A 13,699-nucleotide genomic window follows, 5' to 3' on the forward strand; every position below is an offset into this window, starting at 1 on the left:
CTTAGAAGTTTACCCCTGTGGTGTTTAGGAACTTAAAAGACTAATGTCAGAAGGTAAAATCTTTGACCAAGACAACCCTGGTTAGAGTGCCTGACCCGCGCTCTGCATCAAATTACACTTAGGTCTGGTTCTACCAAGACCACTGACTACCACCGCCACTTTGCACTTCTTGGCACTATTTCTACTTAAAACTTTAACAATTCACATTGATGTTGCTCCTTCTTGGGTTTTTTTCATTTTCATTATTAAATTGTCATTCATTTTTCTAAGTCGTTTTGGGATTTTGTAATTGTGTTGTGTTTTAACTTTATTTCTGTTTTAGTAATGCATAAACACTTTACACATTGCCTCTAAGTTAAGCCTTCCTGCTCTCTGCCACAGCTATCAGGGGATGAGCTCGGGTTGATTTAGCTACTTTAGTTGTTCACTCTGACAAGGATTGTGAATATTTCTTGAGGTGGATACCTAGCCCTCTCAAATAACAACCCAATTTCTTACTGTTACAACTTTTTTAGCTACTGAATCCTATTTCTACCAACCTGAATATCAACATTACTGTTCTTGTTGGCACAATCAGTTGTCCCCTCATCACTTGAGGAGCCCATATCCTCCTCCTCTAGTCGCAGGACTTTGCGCTTACGCCCATCTGTTTCCTCATGCTGTCGTTTCAGCTGATAAAGCTGTTTGCGTTCTCTGTGTTTCTGCTGCCGACTGTAGCTGTCACCAGTCTGAATGGTTTTGTCTTCCAGCAGTCGATGGTCTTTCAGCAGTTCCTAAATCAGATAATAACACAGACACATTTAGGAGTATTTTGTTTCAGCAAAGTGGATGCTTTTCTCTTAATACAATGATGTCACAGCTGAAAGGTTTTAATAGCTTTCCTGGTCATGTTTATAACAGGAAATGCACGGACGGTCATAAAACAGGACAGGTTTATTTTTTCCTAGAACAAATTTTCCTTTATTATTATGAAGAAAACCTTATAATTCGCACCATGCTAGCCTCAAACATGTTACCATGTATAGTATTATGCTTCTATATGAATTAATGTTAAACTTCAAAGCTGTGCTACTTTAGTTCACTGACAGAGTGTAAACAAAGAGAGAGGAAAGGTGAGAAATAATATAGGAAATCCAAAGATAGATCCATGGAATCAGACCTTTGATGAAGACAAGATTGTATAATTCATATACAGAGACTCACTTGTTCAACATTTCTTCACACTTTCCTTGTTAGTGACACCAATAAGGATAATCTTGACAATTAAGTAATTAAACTCTTTAATTTTAGAAGAGTGCTGAAGACTTCCAATAATCCATTGTGCCCACCTATCTTTGAAATGTAAACAATTCTGCAGCTGCCAAACCCTTAAAACCTCTCATAAGCTAGATATTTCTGACATTTATGTAGCAGGGTTCACCTGTAGTGCCTTTTCACTCCCTCCTTCTTTAATTATCAATTTTACTCTATTAGAAATCTGGGTTTCCTCTGATGATTTATGTAAGAAGCAGTGACATCCCTAGTGGTTAGAACTGAGCTATTTTTTTTCTTTCTTTTTTTAAATTCTTCTTTAATGGCATTTATTGGTATAGTAACAGTAAGATGTTATTATGTACTGATATTCAGTACAGCACACTTGAAAACTGTGACTATGGCGAAACAATAAGGAACAAAATCGGATACATGAAAAGTAGTGGCAATGAAAGTACATGCTCCAGATCAATTTCTAACCATATAGAAAGCTGGCCAAGAGAGGGATAGGTGAAGGTATGAGCAGTTCTAATGAGACTACCATTCTATTAAACCATATACTTGATCCCAAAGGAGTATATAAAGGAACTTGTCAACTATTAAAACAACAACATTGGGGCTTCTGAGCAGTGGTGAAAAAGGGGTGGTTGTTCTTATCGCCCTGACTCAACTAAGTGTGAACACATGTGTGGGGAAACGTGTGGAAAGCACAACCAGGGTCAATGAGTCTGGGACCCTCTACTGTCAGTGTACGCTATCACAAGGTGAAGGCCCTTGTATCTGAGGGTCCTGTTCAGTGTGGAGTTGCATGATTACAGTGGGATTTGGGGGGGGGGGGGGGGGGAGAGGGATGTCTAGTTCGAGCATACCATACAATCATGTATTATGTGGGGGCCTCTAATTTGTTTCACAATTTAAGAACATATGTGTCCCACAGTGTAACCACCCCTGATGTCCCTCTGCATTGAGTGTCATGAATCATGGCATTGGCTTTTGCAGCAGCACATCTATGTGTCACACGCAGTCAGCAATTAATCGAGGGAGGCTGTACAGCCTCCAAGACATAGCAATGAGACAGTTAAAGAGGGCCAGGCAAGGTCGACAAGTTTCATATAACTTTTGATATGTTTCATCCACTTAGTGACCCCCAGCAAGCAAAGCAAGGGCTGTGGTCATAGGTGCACGTCAATCACATCTGAGATATGCTCCACCACTTTCTCACATTCTTGTGCCAGTGGCAGGCGTTCCCACACCAAATGTAAAAAAGTTGAGTCAGGATGACCGCAGCATGGGCACAGCGGACCCAGCCACCGGGAGCATTTTGGGTAACCTTTGTGGTGTGAGATATGTATGGTGCAGGTAGTTGAACTGGGTAAACTTGAGGTGCGCTTTGAGCGAGTTGCGTTTCACTTGCTCCATGGCCATTTCCCACTGTTTAGGCATCAGCGCAGCCCCCAAGCATTCCTCCCAATTGCATCTACTGGGCAGAGCTCACCCAGTGTCAGCCTTCTGTAAGGTCATATACAGCACTGTCACTGCCTTAATACCCCGGCCATGTGCCAAGATACATCGCAAGCCTTCATGAACGATTGGCTCCTCCATCACCACATTCCAAGTGTTTCTGATTGTCAAGAGGAGTGCATTATATGCTAAAAATGCTCCTGGCCCTAGCCAGAAGACGTCTTGCAGAACTTGAAAAGAGCATAGGGCACCATCTTCATATAGTTCGCCATTGATGATGATGTCCACTTCACACCACAGGGTTGTATCGTGTCTTCCCCTTAGGGCCTGAGCCCCCGGCATACTCCACAATGGCAGCTGCAGTGTGTATGGCACCATCACTCGTCTGGGTATTCCAACAGGTCCTGGCGATCCATGCCAAGGTGCTCAGGTCCTCAGATGGGCCGCCTCCTGAAAGTAGCCAGTCTAGGATCCCCATCTTAACCAGCTGCTCCTGAAAGCCCCACTCTCGGACATTTGATTACCCGCTAGCCACCACATGGGCTATTGTAGATGTGCACCTGCAAAATAGAGCTTGGGGTAAGGAACAACCAGGCAGCCCTTCAGCAACGGATGCTAAAGCATCCCCTTTCACAAGACCCGTCCCAGATTAGGTCAGAAATCAACCTACGGAGATCTCCAAAGATCACTCTGGTCTGAATTGCCAGGATTGCCGTAAAATGATTAAGAACCGCCGAAGCACAATTATCTAGGCTATGGAAGCTCGGCCCACTGGAGGGGCAAGTGCATCCAAAAGCCCGAAGATTGACATGTTGATGCTAGCATTCTCTTGTGGCTGCTGTCCAGTAGGTCTCTTTCCGTATGGTACATATCGATGCCCAAATAACGGAATGTCTTGCATTGCCATGGGAGGCAGCCACACCTCTTCTTCATGTCGCATTTCGCGCAGAAAGATGATGCAGGATTTTCTCCCGTTGACCCGAAGGCCCCACATCTCTCCAAAACAATTGAGCAGGTATAATAGCATATCATCTGCATACAAGGATACCATATCCTACATGTCCTACTGCTGTGCCCCAGTTTGGGCCCCTTGCCAACAACAGGGCAGCAAGCAGCGCCACTGGTCCTACTGTTATGCCCCAGTTCGGGGTCCTTGCCTGCAACAGGGCAGTAAGCAGCTCCATGGCCAATGCAAAGATTATGGGCGATAAAGAACAGCCTTGGCACATACCCCTGCTGATACCAAACTGCAATGACACCTGATGCCCTGTCTTCACTCTGGCCCTATGAGACAAACCCATCGCAAAAATGCTGGCCCCATCCCAAAGGCCTCCAACACAAGGAGCAGGAACGACCACCCCAGGGTGTTGAGAGCCATTTTGAAATGGAGGGCAACTGCCACCGGCAGGACTCCTTCTCTAACCATCCCCATGATGTGACACAAGCGCCAAGTATTGTAAATGACTGCATATGGGGCACAAATCCACACTGGTCCGCGTGAACCAGGGTCGGAATAAGGGGGAGCAGCTGATTAGCAAAGTACCATTCTCAGGATTTTATAATCAATGCTGAGCATTGATAGAGGGCGGTAGGAGGTAACCTCTAGGGGATCCTTGCCTAGTTTGGATAACACTACAATAAGAGTGTCTCTGAGGGATTCAAGTAGGAGTCCGCTCTGGTTGGCCTCCTGATATTTGCAGTAATTTAGGGGCCAGAGTGGCCCTATAGGTAGAATAAAATTCCAACGGGAACCCATCGGTTCCGGGGACCTTTTTGCAGGCCATGTGATGGATCGCCAGCTGTATATCTTCTATCTGTAGGGGGGAGTTCTAGCTCCTGGACCTGTAAGGGGGTCATACGGGGAAGGTCAGCTGCTTGGAAATGGTTCCTCAACCTGTCCAGGGGTAGGTCCGGGGGGGGGGGGGGGGGGGGTGTAAGGGGTTGGGTGTAAAATGTCAAGTAGTACTGGGCGAATATCTCACTGATATCTGCCTGCGTGTTGAAGATATCACCTGCGGGAGTACGAATGTACGAATCATTCCCACCAGGGTCCTGGGTTGGCCTTGTGCAGTAGCCAGGCCAAGGTGCATCCTGATTTATCGTCGTTATCATGCCAGTGAGGCCCAGTAGTCTATGTTACTGAGACGGCGCACTCTTCCATGTGCTGCTTTTGAAGTTCTATTAAGCACGTCTGCGACGCTTGTACAGAGACTGCCTCTATTTCCATTTTCCACAGCTGCGTATCCAGTTTCAACACGCTGCGTTGCAGCGAAGAGCGCTCCCCCCATGAAGTTTTGATGCAATATCCCTGCATAATCGTTTTTATTGCATCTCACTCCACCCCTCTGGAACCCACAGATACCTAATTTTCGGTAAAATACTGATGTGTGTGCCAACTGTATCCCTGTATGTCAGGTCATGTCACCTCTACGCACAGCTGCCATGCTGGGATTGATGCCCTATCAATACCCCTTTGGAAACTAACCACAACAGGGCTATGATCAAATAGGGTTCTGCCCAGATATTCAGATCCAACCACCCAAGGCCAAAATTCCGTCTTACACAGGATGCTGTCCAGCCTAGTGTGTACCTGGTGGACAGGGGCATAGTAAGAATATTCCGCCTGTTGGATGCCCCAGCCACCAGACGTCCTGCAAATGTTCAGCCTTCATCCATGACCTAAAGTGTTTAGTCTCTTGGAGTCCTAGTGTCCCCGGGAGTGGGGGCATGGACTGGTGCATATTTGAGTCATGCACACAATTAAACCCCCCCTACCCCCACCAAATAGACGGTAATAGAGGATTTAGGAGCAGGGCCTGTGACAGCATGCAGAGAAATTCACCCTGTGGTATGTTGTGTGCGTATATTGCTATTAGCAACAGGGACCTACCATCTAGTGTCCCTTCCATCAGCAGATATCTGCCCTCAGGGTCTAGTTTGTACATAAGGTACTCTGGGTGCAATCCAGATCAAGATCTATTGGCGTAGGTGGAATAATTAGTACCAAGTACCTGTCCGCTCCACCTTCTAGTGACTTTTTCTAATTCTGTGGCAACCAAGTGTGTCTCCCGAAGAAATGCGATATGTATGTGCCTACGGCAAAGATAGGCATATATCCTATGTCGCCTAATTGGTGTCACCAGGTCTCTGATGTCCCAGGTCATGACACTGTAAGAGATTGACATATTTGGTACGAAATATCCAGGGTTCAACATCTAAGGCACCCCCACCTCCTGCATATCCACCCCACACTTGAAACCCTTAGTATTGTTTCGCTCAGCCCAAACAAAAAGCAAACAAGGAAACAAAACAAAAAACTCCCTCACCCTTTGCATGGACGCTAATGGGAATCATGCAACAAAATCCCCCAACAGTGCATGATATAATCAACACTTGTTCACAGTGTGAAGCAGTCCTTACAGATGTTTTTAAGAGAGCATGGCCAAAAGTTATGTGTCCAAAATTGGAGTCTGGGTGTAGCCCGCGACTTCAGGCCCATACACCGATAACTGGTAGCATTGGGGCTCCCATCAATGGATGCACCTGTGACCAGTGGCCTCTGTATTTCTTACATCTCCTCACTCACCTCCAATAACAGCCCGTAGCTCTATAATCTCTCACAAATACCATGTTATGGGGCTGGAGCTGCTGCCCGGCTGATCTTACCGACCAAGTTGTGGACTCGCCCTCAGACGGTGTGGAGTCAAGGGCATCTGGTATTCAGTCTTGGTCAGTATCGGGAGGCAAGGACTTGAAACCTGTTGAAGCTGTGGAGAGACACCTCTGCCACCACCTGCATTCTCTCTCTTGTGGCCTGCTCCTGAGATAGGCGAGAGCGTGGCTGGCACTGATGTCATCTGCGCTTGGATCCTCCTTCAGACCATAGCCACACAGCGTCCCCTGATGATACCGTCGGGTACTGGATTCCCTTACAACGCAGCCACTCCCAAGCTGCCTCCGAAGTGGGGAACGAATGTGTCATGTCAGAGCCCACAACCTGAAGCTTAGCAGGAAAGAGTAGCGCAAATCTTTGTCTCATAGGAGACGCAGCGATAGTGTTTCCATTATATAGCTTGTGGCCATTGGCTCAGAATACTTGCAGCAGGAGGTCTCTATCCCTGTAATTGAGAAGACATACTATTACAGGGCGGAGTGAAGCTCCTGGTGGAGGGGGACGACCTGGGATCCTATCTCCCCTCTCAATACAGAACTTGGGAATTTGGTTTGCCAACACTGTAGTGGTCCACCAGTGTTCAAGGAACAACTCCATACTGGGACCTTCCGATCCCTCAAGGAAGCCCAGGAATCTAACATTGTTTCTCCTGAAGCATCCTTCTGCATCTTCTGATCACATCTTGAGGTCTCGCACTTCGATTTGCAGAGTTTTCACTTGCTCCTGTATTGTGATCATCGAGGGGGCGCAATGATGTCAGGGACGACTCTGCCTCATCCATTTGTTCCATGAGCTTAGCGTGATCAGCTCTCAGTAAACCCGTCTTGATCTGGATCGCCCCTAGCTCAGCCTCCAAAGCCACTTTGGAGCCCTGAACACCCTGCATCACCTTGTTGAACATCTGTGTGTTTTTCAAGGGTGCATTCCAGTTGCCGGATTGGGTCCATCAGCACGGAAGGGGTTACCAGCAAATCCATGATGGTCTTCTGTGTAGATGGTTTGGGCCCCTTCCGTCACACCATACCCTAGTTTCCGCCACCTGTGGCGTCCAGCGCAGCAATAAAAGATCATTTGGGTCAGTGACTAGTCTGATCATCTCCTCGTCACAAATTGGCTCGACCAGAGTACTGACAAACAGGTATTAGCGTCTCAAGGATGGGTCCAGAAGTGTAGCAATATGGCATATTGGCATGAGAAGATACCAGGCTGTGGGTCAGGGCCGGCAACTCGTGCCTTCAGTCCCCCCAAGGTAGTTATCAATAGGGACTCTGCTCCGGGAGGTCTTCGCCAGGGGGTCAACCATGCTTGGAAAGGGCTTAGGACACGGTCTGAGCAACCCAATAGCAAACAATAAGTTCAATAAAGGCAATGAGTTAGGGTGCATGGTTCCCAAATTGGTCCCGGGTTAAGAAGCTCAGTGTCCCAATAGTGATAATTCCAAGTTTCACCCGCACCTCCCTGCTGGGAGAGCAAAATGGATGACGCAGGGGTCTCACAGGTTATCAGAATACAGTCTTGTGCTAGCCAGTCTCTTATAACTCCATGGCACAGAAGCAGATAAGGGGAGTCATGTCATGGCCGTTGCACTACCCGTGGTCACCAAAGCACGGTACAACTCTCACTCAGGGCATCCACTGAATAAAGCACAGTTCCATTAAAGTGCTCCCCACATGTGTCTGCTGCATTATCCACTGATGCGCCTCTGTTTCACACACCGCCTGGGGGCCCATGATGTACCTCTCCCGCTGGGTGGCAATTCAATCCCGCAGCCGCCAGCAGACCTCCAGAGCTGCACAGTTGTGCTATTTGCTGCTGCCGCTCTGGTCTTCTACGATTTGGCCCCTCGTGGCATCCAAGCAAACATGGGTATCAGCGTGGCCACCGCGCTTCAGGCAGCAGCGCGCACGCTGGCTGATCAGCACAGCCGTGATCCAGCCCTGCCGCCTCAGGCCTCGGTGGCCACTGTCTCGGGCCTGGGCTCCCGGTATACCTGCACCTGCGGCCGCTCCTATGGTGTCTTCAGCGTTCGGCTGCCCAAAAAGGGAGATAGAGTCAGTCTCTCATGGGATCCCAAATTAGGTGTGAGCCTCAACACTAGGCCCGTTAGGCTGCCTTCCTCGTGGTTCCGCCCACTGCGGCAGGCGCAGCCTGGAGCACGTTCTACTTGCCACTGTAGGAACGAGGAGGTGATCTCCTAATTTGGGGGGTGGAGGGGCTCCTCCCTAATAAAGCAGGATTAAGGTTGATGGGCCCAAAGAGAAGAGAGCATCACTGGCAAGCCGCCGCTTCCAGTGCCATCTTAGCCAAGGAATTGAGCAACATAATTAACAAAAACACACAAATTACTTTTCAAACATTTTCAGTTTCTTTAAGTAGTGTGCGAAATGTGTGTAACTTCCATTTGCCTTACTACGTGAAATTTAGTAACAATTATGTGAAATTAAACAAAATGCAAATCTGGTGTGTAGCACTATATAGTGGCTCCAAATTAGGTCTTCCTTCCCTTTTGGCAAACAATTTGCACAAAAAATACAAGTGCTGTGAACAGATTCTCTTGTTCAGTTTGTCTGAATTGCTTCCATGCTCCCCAAAAAGGATCTCTTCCAGAATAGACTTGAAATGACACAATCTGACACACTGGTGTATTTTCCAGAATTTCGCATAACGCAAATGGCAGCATTTACAAAAGCTTAATAAAAATTCAGTCAATATATGCTTACACTATTCAAAAGTAGTAACTTTTACATCCTCTTCGGGTCTGCCAAAGGCAAAACTCTTCATCGGGCAATGCAGCTCCTGCCAGCATGATCTTGCCAATAAACTGTATCCATTAATATTAATTAAGGGATGCGCAAAAACTAGAGGCCCTTATTTGTCACATTAACCTAAACCCATCCCATATTGGCACACTTCATTTTCAAAACTCAATTTTCAAGTTAAGAATCTTGGTGAAAATGTTTTAGAAGTTATATGAATTCATTCATCAATCCTGTGAAAACTACATCGAATGTGGTCTTCGGGACGTTTTTCCTCGGCCTAGTGCTAGAAGTATGCTCTGACCTGCAAGCCAGTATTGATGGAACACAGTGTAAAGCAAACCAAATGCTTCATAAAACTTTAAAATTTAGCAGAGCTTTCAAGTCAGTGATGTAAACTGTATCCGGACCCACTGAGATTTGCATTAACATGGGGGGAAAAGTATTTTAGCAATATTTGGGAAGGGTTTCAGTCTTTAACTTTAAACATCCTCATCTTGTACCGTTGTTATTTTTTTTAAGATGTAATGTATTTTTTGTTTGCTTGGAAAACAAATATATTGGTAGGTTTGTACTCTTTAAAACAAGCCACCATCTAGCAAACACCTTAAAGACACAGCAAATCCACATTGTCCATTTCTTTAACCAGCTTGTTTTGTATGCTGTCATTTATCTGAGAATACCAAAGGTAGCTTTACTAAGGAGACCAGTCTGATTACTGGATGTGTCTTTTTTGTTCTAAAAGAAAGTGTCTCCCAGTGATGATCAAAATGGCATAAAGTACTGTGACTGCTGTCAAATGTTTGCAAAGTGATGACAACTTGGATGTTTTAGCTGTGAAGTTAGGTGTGATAACTACATATTAAAATCTATTTTGGCAATGGTCAGCACCTTAGTACTCCATACTTGCATTGTGATATTTCATAAATCGAGTAGGCACTCTCGCAATTCACAAAAACAATTAAACTGCGTGCACAGTGGCTCTATGGTGCTAGCTTGCAGATTTTTAGGGCAGTTTCTCAAGTTGTGATAGCAGCTGATCCGAAATGTGACCAATCACATCTTTTGCGATCCCATATATACTCAGAAGAAAAGCAAGAAGTGTATCTCCGCCTTCTTCCTTATCTAAGCAAAAACTACAAACAGGAGAAGACGGGTACGCTCTACCAGATCTCTAGGTAAACAAGGCCAATGGAAGAATACCATAGCACAACTTGATGACTACTGGACTCTCCTTTTGTGAGTCAATTAAATAAAAGTGAGGGTCACACTTCTCACAAAGCTGAATAGGAATTGATTCAATAACATTTTGCCTGCATAATTATGTAATAATTGGCATCTATCCAACCAGCAAAACTCGTCTTCTAATCTAGGTACCAATCTCCTGGGAATCAAATTCTGATTGGTCCAAGTGGATTAATAACCAATTGCATGTAACACTTTGTGAACATACAGCACATATCACTGTGGCTGAAACAGTCCAGTATTTGCCTAGAAAAGACATGGATTTGAGTGTTGCTCTCCTCCAGCGGTATAATTAGGCCTCTTATAGGCTCCGGATACTTGCCAGCTCAGTGGTTTCAGCTTGCCACTAGAAAAAGAAATTATTTTAAAAGTTCCAAAGTTGTATCATAGAAAGGCTGGTTGAGCATTTCATCGTTCCGAAGGCAAGAATTATTAATTTTGTTACTATTAATACAAGCACTGAGAAAGCCAATAGGCCTCGCCCTTAAAAGGCTATGCCAGCACATATTTACATTCATGCTGCTCAGAAACTACAATTTCAAATTCAAACAAAGAAGCAGAAAAAGGACAGCGGGCTTTTGTTGCATTATTTAGTTTTATAGCCTGCCTACAGAGCAAGATGTCTTTTTGCAACATTACAGCCATGTACCTAAAATCCTTAGAAACAATCACTGGTAAAGCCAATACGTCTGCCATTGGCTGCCAGCCTTTAAGAATGAAACACACAAAAGGTAACAAGAGGAATGCTTTTCTAACCACTGGCAATCGCGGTAACATCTCAATCTTTCACTGATTTACTAACCCTGCCACCTTGGTTGGTCACAGCCATATCCAAATCAGCTTTGACCCTGCTACTTATGACAACAGTCTAGTCTGAACTGCCAGGTCAGGGCAAACCAGAACCCAGGAAACCCAGGACTGGTTTCACCCAGATATGGGCTCATAAGCCATGTATAGCTTAGTTTCAGTGAGACAGTGAGCACAGGACGGACATCTGTGCATACCCTTGCCACATAGGGCAGTACGTCAAACACACAAAACGCGGCAGAGGAATGCTAGCAATTTGTCTAACCACTGGCAATCGCTCAGTGCAGAATCACAACCCAGTGTTCTTTTCTTCACCATCAGTTTGGACCCAACTATATACAAATCAGCCTTGACCCTGCCCCTCTTGGGAACAGTCCAGCCCGAACTGCCAGGACTGGTCCTTACTGAACAGGAAAACAAGCAACCTAGGATCGGTTTTACCCTGATAAGGACTCATCAGCCAGGTATAGCTTTCATCCAGTCTCTGTTTTCCCAGTGCTTGTTCTGTTTTATCACAGATTTTGCAAAATGTCATTATTGTTGCTGAGGTGCCAGGCTCTCGTCATTATGAAAAAAAAAACATCGGCTAAATGCAAAACTGTTTTTTGGTCTCAATAAGCATGCATTGTTATAGAAGTCCCTATCCCTGAAGAGAGCTACGATGTGGGCAGATGTGCTCCTTGTGAAAGAGTAGAATGTCGTCACATAGTTAAGTTAGCCAATAACTGGCCCGTTACCTCATGCTGTTTGTCGTAGACGAAAAATGTGAGTGACAACAAAAGACCAATGGCTACAAAGGACTGGGGAACTGCCCATATAAATACATAATATATATACGTTAGTATTAGCAAAGCATGACTTTAAAAGGCGATCAGAGTGTTATGCTTTGTCCAGTGGATGGCAGAGCGGCCGGTGTTGTAAAACAAAAAAACTTAAATTTACTCCATCTGCACCCACTGTTGAGGAGATAGTCCATACCTCATTTAACAAATGTAAGCACTGTGTGCAGTGCCATATCATCAGTAATATTTCCCTTCAAGTATTTATGCGGTCGATTTGCACATTTCCCTTGGTCTTGTGATGCCTTGCGATGAAAAATACCAGCTTATACTTTATTTTACATTTTAATCAAATTCCAAATATATGATGCTATATAGCTGCACTTCTGACGTTAGAACGAACAAAGAAATATTTTTTAACTAACAGCTATTTTCATAAACTAAGTCGTCAAATTCAAGTTAACACAATTTAAAATAACAAAATCATAACATTAAGGATGATATGAAAAGGGAAGCAGCTCACTCATTCTGACAGATGAGCTCATTTTCAACAATCGCAATTCAGACAGATATGCAACATAGAAAGGAATAGCAGCTATCAATCAAAATTCTATTTCCAATACTGTGTCCCACTGAAACCCTTTCGTGGACGGAGCGTCAGGCTGGTTTTATTTTCCTGGAGCAGTACACAGTACTACAACTTTGAAGCTTGTCAGCAGGTTAGCGGATATTCCACTGCGTGGCAAACGCTGACTCACTTGACGCCGGTATTTCCACCGGGATGATTGCCGCTTTTTTTTTTTAATTCAGTGTGCTCCTCACATACCGTGCTCCCCTTCCCAACCTGCTGAAGGACAACTGCAACGCTGTACAATTTGGTGCTGCAGTGCGGACGGCGAAATGTTAGTCGGTGGAAGCAACGCGGCACAAAGTCTGCATACCTTGTCAACCCAACACCTAGTAAGAGGACAGTATGAGGATTACATACTTCATGCACCGCAGTCACTGTACAACTGGGGTGGTTTGTGAGAAGAGGCAAGTGGTTACTGTATGTGCATCACCTACAGGCGCACGCATCTGCTCTACCGACATGGCGGTGAGCGAGGAACACCTGTACCAACAGGATCATGGGCAGGGCGAATAAGTTACCTCCGGTAGGCATCTTTCTGGTGGATACACTATCTAAGGCAGATTCCTTGAAAATATTCTACAGACATCAGACTGGTTCTGAAACTTTAAGGCACTACTCCTGCGTGGCGGTGTAAGAGCTACCCAATGGCAACCTTTCCGGCACCCAGACAGATGTACAGTGCATCAGCAGATTTGCATTGCCAGTGTGCGGATCACTACACTGCAACCTTTACAGCAGAAAAAAAAAGAGTCCAGCTCACCTAAGTAGGAGGGTCAGGGAGAAATCTGTGATTAGACAGAGTATCCACCAGAATGCCTCTTACAAAAGGTAAAGTAATTTGTTCTTCTGATGGATAATTCTAGCCACAGATTCCTCACCTTGTGAACAGATACCATAGCAGTACTTCCCAGGGTGGTGAGTGGTCACGTAACCATGACTGCATGTGTTTTGCGTTCTCCGACAAAATCTGAATACAGTCTGACAGATTTCACTGATGCTGTGCCCGCAGGTATTTGAGGACCCACGACAACCAGCAGGAGGCCAACAACCAAATGAGCCTCAGAATCATCTGCACTAAGATCCAGTACCAAGGCTG

The 13,699-nt window shown here is 45.4% G+C and overlaps 1 protein-coding gene across 4 annotated transcripts in view; it reads right to left on the minus strand.

The window, feature by feature from the left end:
- Positions 1 to 13,699, minus strand: part of DHX34 (DExH-box helicase 34) — a 387,340-nt gene that overhangs the window by 197,089 nt on the left and 176,552 nt on the right. For all 4 annotated transcript variants that reach the window (XM_069207613.1, XM_069207612.1, XM_069207614.1 and 1 more), the window contains one exon: positions 540 to 773. In XM_069207613.1, coding sequence (XP_069063714.1) covers positions 540 to 773 — 234 coding nt within the window. The remainder of the gene's footprint in view (positions 1 to 539; positions 774 to 13,699) is intronic.

Source organism: Pleurodeles waltl, chromosome 9, assembly GCF_031143425.1.
Source record: "Pleurodeles waltl isolate 20211129_DDA chromosome 9, aPleWal1.hap1.20221129, whole genome shotgun sequence".
Taxonomy (NCBI): Eukaryota; Metazoa; Chordata; class Amphibia; order Caudata; family Salamandridae; genus Pleurodeles; species Pleurodeles waltl.